General features: G+C 36.8%; 1 protein-coding gene and 1 long non-coding RNA gene across 4 annotated transcripts in view; one reads left to right on the top strand and one right to left on the bottom strand.

Moving 5' to 3' along the window:
- Nucleotides 1-12,300, bottom strand: part of efr3a (EFR3 homolog A) — a 58,734-nt gene extending 46,434 nt beyond the window's left edge. The window contains exons 1-3 of one of the 2 annotated variants that reach the window (XM_079613671.1): nt 12,119-12,300; nt 11,827-11,935; nt 685-761 (exon numbers count right to left, since the gene is read on the bottom strand). In XM_079613671.1, coding sequence (XP_079469797.1) covers nt 685-761; nt 11,827-11,836 — 87 coding nt within the window. In that variant the 5' untranslated portion in view covers nt 11,837-11,935; nt 12,119-12,300. The remainder of the gene's footprint in view (nt 1-684; nt 762-11,826; nt 11,936-12,118) is intronic. The other variant, XM_079613670.1, reaches the window with a different exon arrangement.
- Nucleotides 12,177-21,351, top strand: LOC306999188. 2 transcript variants are annotated; one of them, XR_013797760.1, is made up of 4 exons: nt 12,177-12,298; nt 13,682-13,751; nt 19,813-19,891; nt 21,249-21,351. It is a non-coding gene; the product is annotated as an uncharacterized lncRNA (long non-coding RNA). The 2 variants fall into 2 exon arrangements; XR_013797761.1 differs by lacking the exon at nt 21,249-21,351 and adding an exon at nt 21,045-21,164.
- The last annotated feature ends 221 nt before the right edge of the window (nt 21,352-21,572 follow it).

Below are 21,572 nucleotides of genomic sequence, written 5' to 3'. Positions count from 1 at the left end.
CAAAGAACATGGACATGGATGGGGGGAGGGGGGGATGGTACGACCGATTGATTGACGCACTTACTGTCCAATGATTCTAGGTGGTCTTGGAAATGATTGGCTGGAGTTTTTCGAGTCCTGCCCGTTCCACAGATGATTAAATTGCTTAATTTTTATTTCAGTGCTTCTAACTCAGTGGCTGTAAGTGGGTTAGGAATAGGATTTTAAGTGATTTAGAAAAAATGGCCAAAAAAGAGAATTACATTGCCCACCTTTAACGTATTAAATAATTGTAATTTATTTTAATTTATTTAAATTTTGTGTACCGGTAAGTCTCATTTTCCTCATTACATACATACATACATGTAAACACACACACACACATATATATATATATATATATATGTGTGTGTGTGTATAAAGTATATAATATATATATATAAAATGCTGTCTACATATACACATATGTATATTGGAAGCAATATGTTATAATTTTTACATTATAAATCTTACACAAATTGTGTTTAAGAAAATATAATAAATTCAAGACGTTTCACAATCAGGATGTCTGACAAACTAAATATAGCCTATGTGTACAGTAATGCACTTAAAATGGAGGCCTAGCAGACAAGCTGGCAACCTGGTATATTCAATTTATTCCAATATCCCAGAATTGAATTTCCATCTATTCCAGTGATATGTTACCTTGGGGTCCTCTGGGAATATATTGTCCACTAGTCGCTTGTAGCGTGGTCGCAAAGGACCACAACATCCACACACACCTGTATATAAAAAAGAGAGAGAAAAAAGTAAGTGTTACGCATACAATAGAAACATAATCTTGACTTTTTAAAATCAACTTTGTATGTTTTCTGTTCAAACTGCAAAAACACAAATGATTCTAGTGATTGAATGAAATGGATCCAAGGTGGCGTTCTTGCATCCATCTGCACGGTTTTCTAAATGTTTTTCTATTTTAATATGCGCTAGACTGATGTCTATGTTGTGTTGCATGACTGCATCTGGCAAGTTTTGTATGCGTCTCCTGCCATAGCACCATGTTTAAGATAGTCTGTCAAGGTAAAGAAGTTCAGCTTTTAAAATCGTGCCTTGTGACACCAGCTTTCGGTTCCATTCCGCTGCGCTGTGTCTGGCGGTTTCTGAACCTAAGAATGGCCCTAATGAGCTAGGACAGATATGCAACATAAGCAGTCCTACACCATACATTCAGACTTCACCCACTCGAGCCAATAAGAACTTCGGAATCTACATACGCATGATATTAATATGAGCTGTCAGGATGAAATGTGTATGTGCACTGGTGAAAGGCACAATGCAAACTGCAGTGTGTGTGTGTGATGCCACACAGTTTGAAAGGCTAATGAATTATTAAAAAAAGTCAAAGAAGAAATCTGAGATCAGCAGTACACACACAAACACTCACACACACACACACACACACACTTCTCATATTCAACACACACAAGCTGCTCTGACAGTCCTTCACCAGCTAGAGCTGAAATTGCTCATTCATCCAGTTCAACATGGATAATAAATCAGGATTGCATGTGCATGCATGTGTATATGCCAACAGAACGCGTTTGTGTGAGCAAGTGTGTGTGTGTGCAGGGATTGTAAAGTGAGATGGAAAAGGAGCCGCCATTATCAGCTCAAACACCTGATCCAACTTCTGAAAGACGGAAAAAGCGAGAGATGCTGCGAGGGGGGGGGAAAGGGAAAGCGAAAGACAGCGGGCTTGCGAGCTCTACTGCAAAGTGACAAATGCATCAACATTCTTATTACCAAAGCGTGTGCAACACCCTCGTATTAATCATCAGGATCTCACACAAACAAACACACACATAGATACCAAGTCTGCTGAGGATAGATCTCCTCTCCCAGGTGTGTCTAAATCGGAAGGTTCCGTCAGCTTCCGAGCGCGGCACCTGTCTGTACCTCCTCATCATGATCTCGGTCCTTTGATGACTCCTTTACACCCCCTAAACCTCAAACCTGGTCCAAACAGTGACCTTTCTGCCTCCTGCCACAACCCTGGTCTGAGACACACACACACACCTGAACGGAATACCTGCACGAGGACTCGCCCTCTACTGGGACTGACAGCAGAGCTAACCAATTACAGATTACAGGAAGTTACGTCTACTGTGGTCTGTCTGTGAGGTGACAGACAGAAATAAGACCATTTCACTGTGTGCTTTAACAAACAGGACGCTTAATGAATAATCAAAAAAATAATAAGATGTAAATCATGCATTTACAAGAAAACAAAAAAAGAATAGTCAGCAGTGAATAATGAAAGGTGAGACTGGAGTTGATTGGAAAAAGTGGGGTGCATCTATGGGTACGTCTCATTTAGCTCCCTAGTTCCATAGTCAGGGCACTGATCAGGGAGTCGGCCATTTTAAGAGCGGTCTCAACCGCAGAATCCTACCAGTGCACTGAAACGTTCGCTCCCTAAAAAGTCCCACAATGCACTGTGAAAACCAGTGAGCATCGGTGCTCACTATGTTCCCTTAACGGAAGTTCTGAAGCGCAAAACATAAATCACTTAAGCCAACTCACTACAGATAATGACTCGCAATGTTTTACAAACCATTTTTTTTTATATATTTCGCCAAGCCAATGTTGATTCTCGTTGTGACAACTAACCCATGCCACTGCCACACCACACACAAAGTAGCCAGAGCAATGTTTCTTTATTTATGGATATGAGACGACACACATTGGCGGGTGACATATGTATGCAATTTCCTGTGAAAACTATCCCGTAAGGTCTAAAATATAAACACTTGTAATAGGCTTACCATAGTGAATCAGGGTAAGACGAAAACACATTTTGGAAGAAGAATTTGCAGTGCCCATATTAACTTTTTTATGTACACAATATGATTCGCTTAAGGATTTTCTGCTGACCCAGTTGATATTTTCAATTATATCACAATAGGCTACACCACACTACAAATCTTGATAAAAATTAGATTTTTTTTTTTTTACAGATCGTAATATTTAGACTATTTAACATTAAGATTGCATTACCAAAAAAATAGTATAACAAACCATTAAATTTCATTAAACCTCATATAAGAATATTGGGGTTTTAATTAGCAATTATAACAGGGAATTAAGATATATATACACAAATTTAAATTATGACTATAATGTCCCTCTATGACAGCTATAAATTAATAAACACAAATTAAGTAATACCATTAACAACATTACTTGATTTGTTTATAACACTTTCCTAATGATATATCAAAAGACATTCACAATTTCTACAAAATCTCATGTCAGCTGGATAGATTATTAGCCATGTTCAATACATCATAGAGAACCATATATTTAAGTAGGAAAGGCATAAATGGCACATGAACATTATCAGAAGAACATAAGGGCCTAATAAGGGCAAGTGACAGTTCTGCCAACTGGACAGCAATTCCAAATGGGGGTCAATTTCAGGTTTCACATTTTTAACTTTTAAAGCCCAGACTAAAACTATCAAATACAAAGTAAGAGACATTATATATAAATAATACTAATGCCAAGTTCATTCTGAAAACAAAATAATAGAGTCTTTGAGCACAAAGAAAGGTCCATTTCATAGCAGCCACTGCCACCAGGGGGCGCTCACCCTGTGCGGGCCACCCCAGAGCTGGGTGCAAATCCTGCTTCCAACCGGTGCCTGTTGAATCCCCATTACTGCCAACACAAGATCGTCTGGGGAAATGAAGAGATTGATTCAGCGCCTGCAGAGAAAATCCTCTTAACCTTATGAGGACCTGAAATAGCTTAAGAGTTTGAAGAGCGAGAGCAGAGCCCGAGAGAAAGCTGCCATAACAGAATTACCATCTATCTTAAAAGAGAGACCATGATGTATAATAATGAAGGCAGGACTTTAAGACCTTTGTGTGCACATGACATAAAACAAGCAGAAATTCTAAATATTTGCTTGAGTAAAGCTCACTTGAATTTATTTGGAAGTCAATTTTTGAACGAGGAACCTTCATAAAAAAAACACAGATTAGGCAGATGTGTTTGGTTTCAGACACAGCCGATGTAAAACCTCGTCTGTCTAAGATCACAAGTGTCGTACTGTTCTTTTGAAACACACAGTGAATGTTCTACCAAGTTAGAAGGTTCCACTTGAGTTTGTAATGACCACAGATGTGTGCGTGTTTGCTAAATACCTCGGCTTTCTGTTCTAATTTCAAGCTGAAGACTATGATGTAAAAACCCATAATCCTTTGCCATCCGACCGAGTACAGGTAGTGTCTATACAAATACACTCTCCCAAAACTCGCCGATACACACACTGTACTAAATTTACCGGCATGGGTCGATGGAGTGGAGGGTAGATAACAAAATATGCATGAGCTAGTCAATACGGAGAGAAAAAAGGAAGAGAGGAGAGAGCGAGAGAAACGGAAAACCTCTTATCTCTTGCTACAATCCGACCGGGTTTCACATTTGAGAGAAATTCAAACATTTACACGCTGTACATGCGTAGTCTGCACATTTGCAGTGCACTTATGAGATCATTAGCCCAGTTACTATTTCCCATCACACAATGCAACTGTATCTAAACTTATAGCTTTTAAAAATATGACTGACATCTGGGAACACTGCAGGCAGCGACAAAATCATGCGTGCCATACTGTGTATTGGTTATGTAAACAACATGAAGCATGACATTTACGTAGGCAGTATGAAAATATGCTGTTTCAAACAAATTATCAATTTTTTTTGTTGTCCCATGTTTTTCATGGTTCTAATAAGTGTTCCAAAAAAAAAACTTCGATCAAAAATAAAAAAGACTGATGAGAAAGAGACAACACTAACATCCACCAACATATTTTAGAAAGTTTTTTAAACTACTCATTACCCCCCTTACAATAATTGATCACATTTTATTGTAGTAACATGTTGTAGTTACAATACAGTAGTTTCAAGGCTACTATTTATCATAGAAAGTACTGTAGATTGTTTTTTTTATCATCATAAAAACCTGATGAAATGAAAACAATATCTGTTAAGAGTAGGAAATAGGCATTTTCAATAGTAGAAAATGTGGAGATGTGAATATACACAATTCAATTCAATTCAATTCAAGTTTATTTGTATAGCGCTTTTCACAATACACATTGTTTCAAAGCAGCTTTACAGTCACAAGTCAAATTTAACTTCCCATGGCAGTTTCAAAGAGAAAATTCTGTCAAACTGATAGAATACATCTGGAGCCTTAGATGACCATAACGGTGTATTCTACGCAAACAAGGAATTACCGTATGTTAATGATTAATTAGCTGCAGTAATCAACTTCACATGTGCGAGTTATAAGTAAGCTACCACAAAAAAAAAAAAAAAAATCTCCGGATGATGCTAAATTAAATGCTTCACACTTTAACCCCCCAATTTTCAAACCAAATCTACACCCTTGCCTTTTATGTTCCACAAAAGAAAGAAAGTCATGAGTAGTAGAGTAGTAGTAGTAGTAGGGGTGGTTAATCTGTCTGATTTCCCGATTCGATTCGATTACGATTATTGAAGTCCCGATTCGATTACAGTCGATTTTCGATTATTAACGATTCTCGATTATTGATTTTCCATTTCACAACAGTAAATTCACTACAGTAAAAATCACAACAATAACAAATTATAACAAACTTCAACATATTCTGAATCTCTATTAACATAAAATACGGATGTCCACGCATCACATTACAGCTATCCTACCCGCTTTCTTCAGTGATTCCATGACTTCGGTTTTGGTCTTGTTGTAGAGTGTGGGGATCGCTGTGTCTGTAAAATATCTCCGAGATGGGACGTTGTATCTCGGCTCCAAAGTGTGCAACATAGCGCGAAAGCCCTGGTTCTCAACGACTGGATGCAAATCCTTGGCAATAAAAGTTGCGATTGATTGTGTAATGCGCTTTGCCCTTTCCGAGCCGGGTGGAAGCTTTGACAATATTGTTTCCACGCTTCAGAGCTCCGTCTTTTGCGTTCCGTCAATATTACGTTATTATCGATTTTCAAAAAAAAAAAAAAAAAAAAAAAAAAAAAAATTTGTTTTTTTTGAAAATCGTTTTTTGGCATTTGTGAATCGATTCAGAATCGTCCACGTCCACATCGCGATGCATCTAAGAATCGATTTTTTCCCCACCCCTAAGTAGTAGTAGTAGAAGAAGAGGATGAGTAGAAAAATATTGACAGAATTTTCATTTTTAGAAGAACTATCCCTGTAATAATACCATAAAAACTGAAAAAAGAGAATTTTCTGTTTTGGCTGAAAATAGTTTTACAACCCTGAATTTATTTGACTGAAACAGTGACGTTTAAAGGTAGGGTAGGCAATTTCAGAGAAACTAGCAATAGCAAGTTAGCTTTGAAAGCATAAGATCCCACCCTCTCTTCAGAGCGTCTCCAAAGCTAGGCCTCCTCCAAAACACAAATGCACACAACAGATTCTGCACGAGAGATTGTCTCTAAGCATATAACATTACAATAACAATGAACACCTGACAGCTGCAGATTCATTTCGGCACTGATGGTGTTGAAAATAGAAATACATAAATCCGAGTCTGAGGTTATGACATCCGGTTATGACATGGCTTGAAAACAGAATAAGCTTGTTGTTTTGGTTCAGAAAGAACTGTAAAAGGTGGCTGCTGTTTGTTTGTGGCGCTCGGTGATGGTCTGTCTATGACTCTGGATAGCCTTACAGAACACGCTGATGACGCGTGATGTCCGGCGAGCAAGGTGCGGGGAGGTATGGAAATACATGTTGACAGGCAGGTAGGACAGTGTATCATTGCATTCGAACCGAATGCAATGATTCGACGAATATTTTTTGGTCCTGAGACTTTCGCAGAAGATATGTGTACATGTTTTAATATTTAGACTTTCTATTATGGATTGGTATCAGGATGTGAAGAGAGTTTCAACCAATATAACAAAAAGTGTTTATTTTAAAAAATTGCCTACCCTACCTTTAATTAGCGCTACTTCAATGACATTTTTGCAAAAGGTAAAACTCTTGTTGCCAAATAACATCACTACACAATGATCACCGCTACAATCATACACATTCAGACATTTTTTGTACATGGGGGAACTACCTCCTCTGTTAATAGGCCAAGAAGGCTGTTATCAGCCAATGACTTCAAAATGGCCAAATATCGGCCTTGTCTATTGTTTATTCTAATCAAGGCTTTCCCCCCTAAAATTGTGTCATTTAAGACATTCTCAACAAACTGTTTAGCTGTATATTTCAATATTTATATATATATCATTATCATACATGCTTTCAAATGACCTGAAAGGAAGCAATCAAGGGCACACAGACAAAAAAACAAGCACACAAACACGCCGATCGGACCTACCAGCATCAGCGTTCTCTGAGTCCATGTCTGTGTCTCTGTCTGCTCACTGGAACTGGGAGACAATCGCTCTCTTTCTGTCTTACTATCTTTCTCTCTCTAGGTGCTGTACAGTGCAGGAAGTCTAACCATCTTCTATAACACACACACATACACGCACACACGCGAGCATCTGCATGAGGACAGAGGGGTAAGCTGTATTTAATTCTGATGATGCTGATGTTTTGGCACACTGAATATTTCACTGCAGTGTCGACACAAGCATCTGTCCGAATAATGCCACCATGCACGCGCACACCCTTGACCAACACAAAACACACACGCCGCCGCTTTCCCTTGATGTTTTCCCTCACACAGAATCTTCACTAGCACGTCGTCCACTGCGCATATGAATTAGATACTGCTGAAAGGAAAGCGAGAAACACCAATACAAAACACATGACAGATCAAACACACACAAACACACACAGATCAAACTCTCTCACGCACTCAAAACGGCCAACGGAAGATCAAACTTTGCTTTGCGAATGGGCACATTATCATCTCAAAGCCATGAGAGAGAAAGATCCTTGAGAGAGAGAGAGAGAGAGAGAGAGAGAGAGACCCTTGAGAAAGAGAGAGGCTGGTCATTGTCCCATGCACACAGACACTTAAACTGTAAATCTACAGTAAATGGCAAAAACACCCGAGTAAGTCTGTACGATTTGATCAATATTACAAAAAAATTGACATCACAATTTGAACTGCAATATGAGAAACATTTAACATCTCATATTGCTGCTTAGATATCTTATCTGAAAGAACAAAAAGGCATAAAAATCACACTGAAACAGCAGTTCTCATGTTCAGCAGGGTGTGCAAACTGCAAACAATGACTCCAAACTCAAGTTGAAATAATAATAATAATAATAATAATTCTCCTTTATTTTAGCGATGAAGCGCCTGAGTAAAGTCTTGTTCGCACCAAGAATGATAACGATAACTATATGTCCACACCAGCGGACGTCCGGACGATATTGTTCTGCTTATTCTAAGCACACGCTGCAGTTCTGTTGGCTGCCACTGATCATAGAGCGCGTGAATACTGAACGGAGTTCTTTTTGTCGCCTAATTGGGATTCAACAGTTAAATGCATACTTTTGTGTCAAAATTGCCGTCTTTGCAAGTATCCTCGTAAACACAGTCATTTATGTCTTAAGTTAACGTAAACAGTTGAGAAAGAAATCACATGTGAATCAGTATAATGCATTCGGCCTTAAAGTGACAGCAGCCTAATAGACCGGGTGTCATCTGTGTCATTAATGCTAATCAAATAACACAAGAGAAAATCTCTTAGCTATTGACAATCAATTTTGTCTCACTTTAATAAGAATAAATGTACACTACATTTAATTTACACAGTGAAGTTATGCAGTTTTTTTTATACATTTGATTTTTATACAATTATATACAATTTATGTATTTCTTATTTCTAGTGCTTGAAGTTTTTCAGGCAAGTCTAATTCTTTGTTCTATTGTAGTTTGTTGTCCTATTGCTTGTAATGAGTTTTTTTGTTCTGATTTGATCACTTCCTGCTTTCCTTTAACTTTGTTGTGATATTAAAATTGGTCACAAGAATGATGAAATTTCAATGTATCAAAATGTTTGGTCATATCATCCACCCCTAGCCTGTGTGAATGCAGCCTCATAGAACATTTACAGAATCTCTTTTCTCTCCATTTTCCTCTCTTATCCCATGTCAAGGATAAAGGGCTCGTCTTACAGGGTCCTGACTGCCCAGAAATAGACTAGTGTGTGTGTGTGTCAGAGAAGAGAGGTTATCATACTCCCTCTGAGGGGTGTGGGAGTTGTTTGTACTTCAGTGGAGAGGTCACCCTACTCTCAGACTGTGTGTGTGTGTGTGTGTGTGTGTGTGTGTGTGTGTGTGTGTGTGTGTGGTACTTCTCTGTGCAGAGCGTCAGCAGCAATAACCCTTAGGGGTGTCTGGTCTACTGCGTCAAACTACACATTACGCAATCTGATGAAACAATGCAACACTAAACTATATCACAAATGGCAAACTAAATGGTACGTAAAACTATATTTTCCGCTAAATTAAATGTTGCAGACTACTACAATGTCATAAACACCAGGAAAAAACATGGCTAATTAGACAATGCCTAAAAACAGCCAAAATGAACCAACAACACCATTTCCAACTAAACAATACCAAATGAATCTACAAGCTAACAACAAAACAAAATCACAAATGTTGGTAACACTGTACTTAAGGCCTTATTTGTTAACATTAGTTAATGTATTAAATAACATGAACTAACAATGAACAAACTATTTTTACAGCATTAATTAACCTTTGTTAATGTTAATAAAAATGTTCACGTTAGTTCACGGTGCATTAACTAATTAATTAATAAACATGTTTATCTTAAAATTGTATCATTAAAGACTTAAAATGCTGTAGAAATATTGTTAACTGTTAGTTAACTAATCTAGGTAACTAATTTTAGCAAATAAACCTTATCGTAACATGTTAGCCAAATGTTAAAACCAACAACAGCAACCCCAAACAACCCCCATGCAAACATGCAAATGAAGCCAAAAATAGTCTCGCAAACTAATTAACAGCAAAACGTTGACCAATGGCAATCTAAATGGCACACAAAAACTAAACATCACAAACACCAAACAAAAAAGCAGTCAATAAAGTAAACAACACCAAAACATTAAAACACGACAGTATGGCAACTTGCTGTGTGTGCAAATGGCAGTATTGTCTCAAGTAAACATACATTAGATTTAGCTACTGGTTACAACACGTCAGATATATTTACACAGCTAACAGTGGGAAGGACTACTTTATGTTATTTATTTACACAAAGGAGTGCCTGTGACATTAAATATTGATATGAAAATACAGTTGGTGTTGTAGCAACTTGACAAATTATCACAGATTTTAACTTGCGTGGTCACATCACATGTGAACGTATATTAGCTATTCAAACTGTACACATAATGTTATCATCATTTGTGCATTTGACACCGCAAAAAAAAAATATTGTAAACAACTAAAATCTCATAAATGGCAACAACAACATTTGCCAAACAAAACACAAAAGCTGTTGGAAACAGCAAACTAAACATCAAAGTCTCACAAAACCAGAAAAAAAAAAACATACAGTATGGCAAATTAAACAATGATAAAAAAAAACAAAAAAAACATGCCAAACTAAACTACCCATATACAACCAACTAAATACCAAAGCAATCTTGCAAGCTAATTTACAACAAAATCAGCAGCACAATGGGTTGGCAAAGTTTACAGAAACTTTCCAGGATTTGTGAAAAATTGTGGAAAGTTTCCGGATATTTAGACACGTTAAGTCGGTTGCAACTTCCTGTTCAAGGGGACTTGAACATTCTTATTTTTTAATGGAATATTGTAGTGTTTATGTTAAACACTATGTTTCACTAGTCTTTATTATAAATTATTTATCCATGCACATTGCACATCATTACTGTTTAAACATTGTTTCACTAGTGTTTATTATAAATTATTTATTCATGCACATCATTACTTTTTAAAAGCACGTGTCCTCTTCAATCATAACTTAACTAAAAATAACTTCCCTTCACTCTTATATCTCTTCTCTTTTCTGATGACGTGTTTACTGGCGTGAGGGTGGGGGTGACGGCCTGTCACTCACATGACATCACAGCAATAGCAAACCATAACCATCCAACCATCCAAACAATCAATTCCCAATGGACAAAATCAAGTCCCGCCCAACATTCTTTTCTCATTCGAGAAGCCGTTTCACTCAAAATACGTCACAATAGGGTAAGAAAGGAATATTACAACTTGTTTCATGCCAACTTTTATAAAAACTATAATAGGGTCTCAATGATACTAAAATAACACTGAAGAATGAAGCACAACAATGTCTCTTGGCTGCAGGAGACTCTCATAAGCTTTTCAGAAACACTCCTATCATAGACGTCCAAATACATTATGTAAGATGTCCGTCTTGGTCCATGCGGAGTAGGAATTTTGTGCTGACACTAAATCATGTCAGTGCCACCTGCTGTCAAGGTATATGGCATCAGTGCCAACACCTCAATGGAGTCTGACTGAGTCACTGTCATGCACGGGATCATGGGTAAAATAAACTGCAATGCCATTGCCAATGACCGTGGGAACTCTGGGTAAACCATGGTACTGAATAATTAACATATTCATGTACCTTGGTAAGAGAACCAAAACCATGGTAATAGCATTTTTTTGTGCTTTTCTGTTAAGAAGTAGCAGGGAAGAGCTGAGATCAGCAGAACCCCAGTAATGACACTGACTTATTCTCACATACACACTGCAGCAGAACATTTGCAGCATAAACCGTCTTAAGTGAATGACAGAGGGTCGAGGTTGTGACCGGCGAGGGTTCGGCTTCTTACCGGCAGGCATTCCTCCAGTCGGTTCCGTCCAACCCGCGTCCGAGGCACTGCGTCTGGATCAGATCAGCTTGGAAGGGGGGTTGGCTTCGACATATGGCTAGGAGCACGGCTGGATCACACACATACAAACACACACAAGCACAGATATACGGATTAAACGAATCCGATCAGAACCCCTCAACAATATCTACCTAAAACTGACGGCTACGAGCACACATTATCAAACATGGCGGAACTGTGTCTGTGTTGTCAATAATTAAAGAACTAAAGAAAGGGAGTTGTGTGTGAATACCTGTAGATGCAGATTAAGCGCAACACATCCGCGTTTCCTGCTTCACATTCCGCGTGACGTCGGGACACGCCAACACGGAAGTGACAGTCGAGAGAGGAGATGAGAGCGCGCGCAGCGCACGCGTCGAAGTTGAAAAAAAGAAAAGAAAAACACGCTGCAGGGATTCACAAAGTGGAACAGGTGGGTAAAGTAGAACACTTGCTTATTTTATTTAATGACATTTAATTATAAAAACAAGTCTCTGGACGGTTGTGTGAATTTTATCTGTTCCCTCATCCAGCTTCTAAACTTAATAAACAGGACAATCTCCTTTGATTTAGGTTAATGAACTGCTCAAATGTGTGTCATTACCTATCAGAGTTTTGCATGGCATGAGAGCAGAATATCACTTTCAATTTTGCTCAACCAAAAATTTAATTGCTAATATAATTTACTCATTAATGAATAATGACTTTGTTTGTCTATGACACTTTACCAGATAATTTTTGAAGGCTATTACTTTTTTGATTTTGTCTTCCCCCTATATATATATATATATATATATATATATATATATATGTGTGTGTGTGTGTGTGTGTATTTACTATTCATATATAAAGATTCATTTATAATTAATATTACCGTTATAAATGTGTTAAATATTATTTGGAAATGTTACATTAATTTTTATGTTACATTTATTATGTTTTTTTCTTCTCACTATAGTACTGTACCCTGGAAATAATAAGCACAATTTGTTTTATTTTTCCTTTTTTTCAAACATTTTTCACTGTTCTGCTAGTATACATTGTGACCTAGTTTTGCTATTCCAATTCCTCCGAAGATAAGAAACAAATCGAAATTTAAATAATTATTCACAAAAAATATTTACATAAGTATTGAGCTTCCTTGGTCTGTTTATGTGAGTTCATGACAGAAGATTGGTTAACCAATCATTCTTTTGAGTCAGATCTTTTTAATGCTTGTCAATCAGGTTTATGAAACTGCATTCACTGATTTGTTCACAAATCTGACTGGTCAGGTTCTCAAGATCAACTTACTTAATGTTTCGGTTGCAGCCAGCAGTTAATGGTCCACTAGGGAAAGATTATCACTGAAAAACTTTTACATTTAGGTTGAAATCTTTGGGTTGATTCATTGTAACTGAATTGAAAAGAGTACAACATGCCTACATAATTCAATACTTCATAATTTCTCCTTTTGTGTTCCACAGAAGAACAAATGCATATTATAGGTTTGAAATAACATGAGATGTAAATGATGAAAATTATAAAGGGGTGGTAAAATGCCATTTTCACTTGATGTAAAATAAATCTCTGATGTCCCCAGAGTGTGTGTGTGAAGTTTTAGCACAAAATACCCCACAGATATTTTTATATAGCATGTTAAAGTTGTCACTTTTTGAGGGTTTGCAAAAACGCACCGTTTTGTGCCTGGCCCTTTAAATGTAAATGAGCTGCTGCAGAGGGCGGGGTTTCAAGAGCTCCTGTGTTAGCAGCTGCGATTACCTCACGCAGACACACTAAAATGACAGAAACTGTTCTGCCTTTAATGTTAAAACAGAGTCAGACAAAGATGGAGAGACTCAAGAAGAAGTGACAACATGTAGAATGCAACAGGACGTCTTTGAAAGGTTAGTTGATGAATTTATGTTGCTGATGTGGAGTTAACTATCTTCAATTAGGGCATTCTGTCATGGTAATCTATAAATCGCTCGTATAGGAACTGTTGTGACTGTGAGATGCACACAGAGTGACTTTCTATTGCATGTGAAAAGACAGATGCTAATGTTTGAGCTGACTCACAAATGTACTCTTATACAACAACTTTTCCTCTTCTCAACATGGACTGTGTTCCTGGGGGCGGGGTTTATGTACATTTTAGGGTTGCTGATGTCACAACCAGGAGGAATGTCGTGTAGTCCCTACCAGCCGTTTGTTGTAGTCCTTTTCTTTAAAAGCACATATCTTCCTTTGCTTCTGAGAGGTATCTCACTCCTCCAGGCTTCTATTGTAATTGAAACTTGCCGGTCCAGAAAGTTATTAAAGACATCGTTAAAATAGTCAGAGTGACTGTAGCTCAACCATAAGTTTATCAAGTGACGATAATAATTTTGTGTGCAAAAAACATGTTTTGCCTTTGGGCCTACGTTCTGACGTACAACACAGAAGCGCTGCGCTGTTACACTGGCGCAGGCCCACACAGAAAAAAATTAATAGTTGAATAAAGTCGTTATTTTGGGGGGGGGTTTGCGCACAAAAAGTATTCTCGTCTCTTGATAAACTTTTGGTTGCGTAATGCACCACTGTAGTCACTTGGACTATTTTAACAATGTACTAACTTTCTAGTCTGGCAAGTTTCAATTACAATAGAAGCGTATGGAGGAGTGAGACAGCTCTCAGATTTAATAAAAAAATTGTGTATTTGTGTTCCGAAGATGAACGAAATATACTGACATAATTTATAATTTTTGGGTGAACTAACCCTTTAATTATTGGGTGAATGTTTTCTTTAATATAACAACAACAACTTCAGATTGCAAACCCCTTTGTAATAATTTAAAAGTATTACTGATGGATTTAAGGGGTTTGTTGCAACTGGTTGTTGATATATGTGTTGTTACAAAAGCCTGCTGTTTCATTACGACAGAATCCAATCATTTACAGTGTCATAATAAAAAATAATACAAAGCTCAGTAATGTCTGCCTCTGTCAGACCTGCCGTGTATAACTGGATTATTTTAGGATAAGCTGAAACCATCCAGTCAAACAGCCAAAGCTATGATGACCTGTGTGTGTGTGTGTGTGTGTGTGTGTGAGAGAGAGAGAGAGAGAGAGAGAGAGAGAGAGAGAGAGAGAGAGAGAGAGAGAGAGAGAGAGAGAGAGAGAGAGAGAGAGAGAGAGAGAGAGAGAGAGAGAGAGAGAGAGAGAGAGAGAGAGAGAGAGAAAACAGTATTAAGATAAAGACCTTTGCTTTACAGGAATTATGTGTGATTAAGCTCCATTTTTTCTAATCATCCGTTAAACACTGAAAACACATATCAATCACTCACTCATGCACGCATACAATTCTCATAACTAAATGCTTTTACATTGTATTGCTCAAAAGTGTAACACAATGTGCTAAAGTTGCACAAACTGGTTTGATGCATACTGAGATCCAGATGCAAACATTTTTCATAATGATTTCTGAAATGCTGGCCAAATAATCCTATTTCACCAATAATCTCCATCAAATGTGGTGATTTCTCTCTGTGGTCACACACACACGCACACATTTTCTGCCTCATTGATATTGGTGGTTTAATGAAGCTTGAAAGTTTGGGCAGTTTGATTGATTGAGTAATGGAGTAGCTGTGCACAGCTGGTATTGCCAGTCATTCAGTAAAGTGCCGGAGTTATTTGAATATTGAATGCACACACATGCATTGCAGTGATTGCTTCTTAAACACTTTCCTTTGCATATATGCATGGTAACCTAAAATATTGATGTTAAATAATTAAGTTAATGGATATATTATTTGTCAGCTACCCACATATATATACAGACAAACCTACACTCATTATTCACTATTCTCTTAATCAATTACTATCTTCAAATTGAAGATAGTAATTTAATACACTTCAATTTGTGTAAAGCTCAAACCTAATTATGTTAATTTCAAACTTATATGGGGACTTCCAATGTGGAAATAAATATGGAAATATTTTATTGATTTGATAAAATTGCAAATTGTTTCTTTGATTGGAAAACTTGTTTGTAGCAACTAAACATAAGTAAACTTGGACACTCTAAACTCACTTGTATGATTGTCTTTCTTATCTGAAAACAAAAGTAGATATTATGAAGAATGTTCAGGAATTTTCAGCGTATATAACAACTTAAACATTGGTCTGTTTTATGGTATGGCTTCAGACATTTTGGAAATGTTTTGCATTTAAAAATGTTTTTATTTAAAATGTATTACTTTTGCATAGTAATACTTGCACTACTCTTTTGGGTTTTGTTTCTTTTTCTTTTCACTTTTATTGACCGTCTGTGGTGACCACGTTGATCATATAGAGAGAAGAAGCATCCTTTTGTTGTCTATGGAAGAAGTAAGGTTTGCAATGACTTGAGGATGTGTAAATGAAGACAGAATTTTCATTTTTGGACTAGCAATGTATATTTTATGTGACATGATATCGCATATTAAATGCTTTTATTTCACATCAACATTGATTTTATATATATATATGCTTTGAAAACATACAGATTTAATTTTTCAACAAAGCGAGTCAATCTAACGTATACGGTTCACCCATTATTTACATACTTGCACAACATGCCCACCTTTAAGGATTTCCAGTTTTCCACCTTCAAGCTTCACACTGAGCTTCAGATCAATGTTGACCCATAGAACAACTGTTTGTGTGTAAGAGAAACAGACAGTTTGATTTTTTTTCTCTCCAGAGGGGGTTTGACATTTTTCACAAACTCTTAGCATTTGGACCCAATGTCTATTCGGTGGTCTTCGGACAGAATTGATTTATGGATGGATTGCATAATAAACACACAAATGGTATTTGCAATTGAGAGTGACTTCAGAATATTCTTTCAAACCCCCGACAAGATAAAAAAAAAAGAAAACGGACTCCTACGCGATGACTCAATTGATTTTATATAAAAATAAAGCTGAATGACTGGGCATTTTATTTTTATAAAATGCCTAAGAAGCGCCCACAAATATTATTATGTTTCTGAGAGATCAGATCACTCTGTCAGAGCAGATTTCAAAGAATGAAGATCATGAAAGACATTGAAATGATGCTGGCTGAAACATTTTGTATTGATTGGGTATTTATGTAATATTTATAGTTAGCTGCGTGCAACATAAATTGTTGCTTATTGATATTTCTTCCATACTAACCATAAGATTTGTTTAGGTTTATTTTCTTAGCAGATGCTTTCTCAGAAGGCTTTATTGAATAAAGTGGCAACTACTAGGACAGGTAGCAAACAACACAAGTCAAGTGCTAAATTTAGACCCCCGGTGCCTGGAATAATAACAAGATCATGATGTAAGTAAGACAGAACCTGTCAGGAAACACTAGTAGTCATTAAGAATGAGTCAATGGGTCTTGTTATGTTTCTGTAGAGCAGCTCTATGGGGGAGGACGAGCACTTTCGAGGTAGAGCTCATGATCTGAGGCAGTCAGATGCTCCAGAGCTGAATGCAGAGATCTTTTCTGACTCGAGCAGAGATAGAAAGGTGAATTATAGCTGAGTGTTAGTTTAATGGACTGGAATATGTAAAGATGCTGGATCAGTTTGAAATCAAGCAGGAATACAGCGATTTGGATTTCTGAGAGCCCAACTCGCCATTCTGAAATTGTCATTGGTCAATTGATGCCTAGTTGCTTTTTTTGACATCCTTGTAATGAATTATGGCTAATGCAGTGTACACTGATGTGCTAAAACATTATGGCCTCCTGCCTAATATGTTGTTGACCCACTGAGGCATGGACTCTACAAGAACCCTGAAGCTGTCTTGTGGGATCTGTCACCACGACGTATAGCAGCAGATCCTTCAAGTCCTGTAGGTTGCGAGTTAGAGCCGCCATGGATCAAACTTGTTGGTCCTGCATATCCCACAGATGCTTAATTAGAGGCACTATGATTGGTCTCCATCTGCAACGCCATAAACAGCAGAGTGCAATGACACATTCCTCCCACGCCCCTCATTAAAATGTTGTGTCACTCGTGCCACAGCAGACCTTCTGTTAGCTTGGACAAGACGGGATAGCCTTCTTTGACCTTGTGCATTGATGAGCCTTGTGCGCCCAACACCCTGTCTCCGATTTGTAGTTTCCTCGGACCACTGTTGGTAAATTCTCACTACTGCTGAGCTGAAGCAACACACACTCCTTGGTGTTTCACAGATACTTTGACCCTATCTAGATTCTCCTTGCCATAATAATTTGGCCCTTTTCAAAGTCGCTCAGATCTTTATTCCTGCCTATTTCTCCTCCATGCAACACATTAATTACGAAAACTGATTGTTTGCTTAATCTATACCCAGACCTTAATATGTGGCCTTGTTAGGAGATGAGCAATGATATTTGCTTCACCTGTGATTGGTCGTAATGTTTTGGTTCATCAGTGAAAAGTATGCGCTCTTAGTGCAACAGTAAAAGTTAATTCTGCCATTTCGTTAATTTATTTGTCTTGATCATTTTGAAAGTTGTCATGCTCTTAAAATCAACATAAAAATGAAATTATAACTGAAGTTGCATGTTCCTGGTCTTTTTGTGCAGAATATTTTGCTTGCCTTCGGAGTATTTCATTAAAATGTCAAAACATTTTCAAGGTCTAATCTGGATAAAACAATGACCTATCCCTACATTTTTACTCATTGAATATCATCATATATCACCATAGACAATGAGGGGGACAAGTCACCCCAAAAAAATTTAAATGGCCAAATTGTCCCTCCAATATTCAATATTTTTGGTGCTGCTCTACTGTACTTCATTATGCACTGCTCTGTTTGATGTTAGGATGACAAATTAAAAAAACAAAAAAAATCAATTTCAATTTAATCAAGTTTTTGATTTAAATCAAATCAAAGAAAGCGGGCTTTATTGTTCACAAAAGTAATTGTCCACCCTCAGTGTTCAAGAATGGTTACGGCCTTGTCCTATTGTGGAAATAGATTATAAACGAGGTCACTTTAAGGAAATGTATAATTTGTTATTCAATGTTTGAGACTGTGAGCTCTAAAATACTCCCATTCAATTGAATAAATCTAGTATAATTCTTCATTTTTACTTAATATTTACTTTGACACTCAGACACTTAAGATTTAAACAACACTGTGTTAGATTAATATGGTCTCGGGAAGTGGTGAGGTGTTGTGTGCAATATTAACAAAGAACACATAACTAAAACTCCTTCATAAAAAAATGCAGTATTATAACAGTCCTTTCTTATATTAAATACATGGAGTAGTGTTTCTTTTGATCAATTAATTAAAAATCACAGGACAACTGAATTCCAAGTTGTAAGCTTCAGTAAAAATAACTGATCTATTTTGAATGATTAAAAACCATATGCAATTAACTTGAGCTGACAAAAAGGAATTAGTGTCTGCGTGTGTGAAAAGTGTGGGATTTAACAGGCTGGGTCTGGGCTCACATTGTGCAAAATGTTTCAAAGCTATGAGAATGAGATGCAGTTTTCCTAAAGCATTATCAATGTACTTGTGGAACTGTCAATCATATTTCGTGCCAATGGAAAAGATTTTGAACATTATTAAGAAGGGAACAACTGTATAGGTTTTGTGCAGCCATCAGCCTTTGAATAAAATAAGCTAAAAGTACTTGGACACTCTGAGCGAACAGGAACATTTCAGTAATAGACTGCAGCAGTGGAGAGAACAGATGAAGGTTGCTCATTTTACTTATTAACCTTAAAGAAACAATTTGACAAAATTGTGCTATTCAGAAAAAGAAGATTTCTCTTCTGCGATTGGTCAGTTATGTCACATTAGACTTATTACATCTCCATAAAGTCTCAGAGTAGTAGTAGTAGGTAGTGAGGTAATGCATACATGAATATTAATGTGACACATTTGCCCCTCTGTTCTTTCATCCTTTTGTTTAAAACTGCAGGGTGTAATTTCAAGTCTGTTTTTTTATTATTTTAAACAATAGGTGACCCTCTAACTGAAACTGAACACGGGACATGGAAACTGAAGATCACGATTACCCCCCAGTTCCTCATATCCCAATGGTAACACTTCTTTTTCAGATCTATTGTTATTTGCTGTTATTACATAGCTTTTATTATATTATTGTCAAATTAGTGGTAACCACCATTAAAATTCTGCATTGCTTAAATCAATACTCTAAAACAATGCCCAAATAGCTATTTGGCTTTTTTGATTACATTTTGTCCATGGCCTATGTAGCGTCAGTCAAAAGAAAAAGTCATTGCAGAAGCAGATTTTAACAGATTTTTCAAAAAGACTATTCTTTTCTTTGTTTACATTTTTTTATTTAATGGACAAAAATACTGTTTGTGCATGTTAAAGAAAATACATTAGGGTCATTTTCGATTTTGTGAAAGTTATACAGTAGCTTTAATATTTTATCGGATTACTGTAAAAAAAAAAGTTGCTGCCTTAAATTTTTAAGTACAGTCAACTTGGATGTTTAAGTAATTTCAACTTAAATGACATTAAACTGACTTAAAAAAATAGGTGTTAGTATTCCCCCCCCCTGTATTATGGAAGTCAATGGGGTCCATCAACTTTTTGGTATTCTTCAAAATATATTCTTTTGTGTTCAGCAGAAGGTTTGGAACAACTTGAGGGTGAGTAACTAATGACAGAATTTTTTTTTTTTTTTTGGATGAACTATACCTTTAAAATGATAAATGCTGTTATTTTGAACTTACAATTCATCAAAGAATCCTGAAATAAAAAAAGTATCACGGTTTCCACAAAAATATTAAGCAGCACAACTCTTTTCAACATTGATAATAATAATAAATGTTTCTTGAATGATTCCTGAAGGATCTTGTGACACTGAAATGAGTAATGATGCTGAAAATTCAGATTTGCATCACATGAATAAATGTTTTTTTACATGAATAAAGTGTTTTACTGTATTTTGATCAAATAACTGCAGACTTGCTGAGGATGAGAGACTTATTACAAAATCATTTAAAAAATCTTACCGACCACAAACATTCAAATTTAAACCTTATTATATTCTTTTTCATTTTCACTTCCAGCTTACGAGTAATTCTGTTTAGTATCTGCTACAGGGTTATGAACAGAACAGATTTGATATGGAGGGTTTTCATTATTTATAGTTGTGTTAAGTGTACTCTCTTTCATCCTGTGAAACACTGCCACTGTCTCTTTCTCACACACACACAGAATGTTGGCTGCCTCTGAAAGGGGAATTCAAAATAAAAGTGAAAAAGCCCAAATGAAAGAAAGATGTTCATGGAAATGGAGCTATAAAAAGAGAAAGAGAAACTATTAATTATGAAGCAGGTGAGAGACGCAGAAACAGGTAGATACTGTATGTGTATTTAATTATAGGTCTGTCTGTGCTTTTCTTGCTTGCGTCTCTCATAGTAACGGCAGAATGTGTGAACAGCGCTGGACTCTACGGCTGAATTTGATGGATCACTCCCACAGTTCTGGAACCTAAAACATCAACAGCAGAATGAGCTGACAGGTGGCTCAATCCAACACACATACACACACAACACACAAACAAACACATGCAAGCAGCACAAGACAGCATGGAAGCAGAAATGTGTGTGGGATTATGGGAATTTAAGTTTTTCACAACTATTTTGTTTCTTCCTCTCGGCTTCTTTTAGTTTCTTATTTATTAGGTGACCTTCAACCTTGTTAGAAATCAAAGAACATATCAGTCATCATGTTCAAATGTTG

This window comes from Phoxinus phoxinus (assembly GCF_949152265.1).
Source record: "Phoxinus phoxinus genome assembly, chromosome: 5".
In the NCBI taxonomy this organism is placed as follows: Eukaryota; Metazoa; Chordata; class Actinopteri; order Cypriniformes; family Leuciscidae; genus Phoxinus; species Phoxinus phoxinus.
Note: the sequence above shows the minus strand (reverse complement) of the source record. Positions and strands in the feature narration are given on the sequence as shown.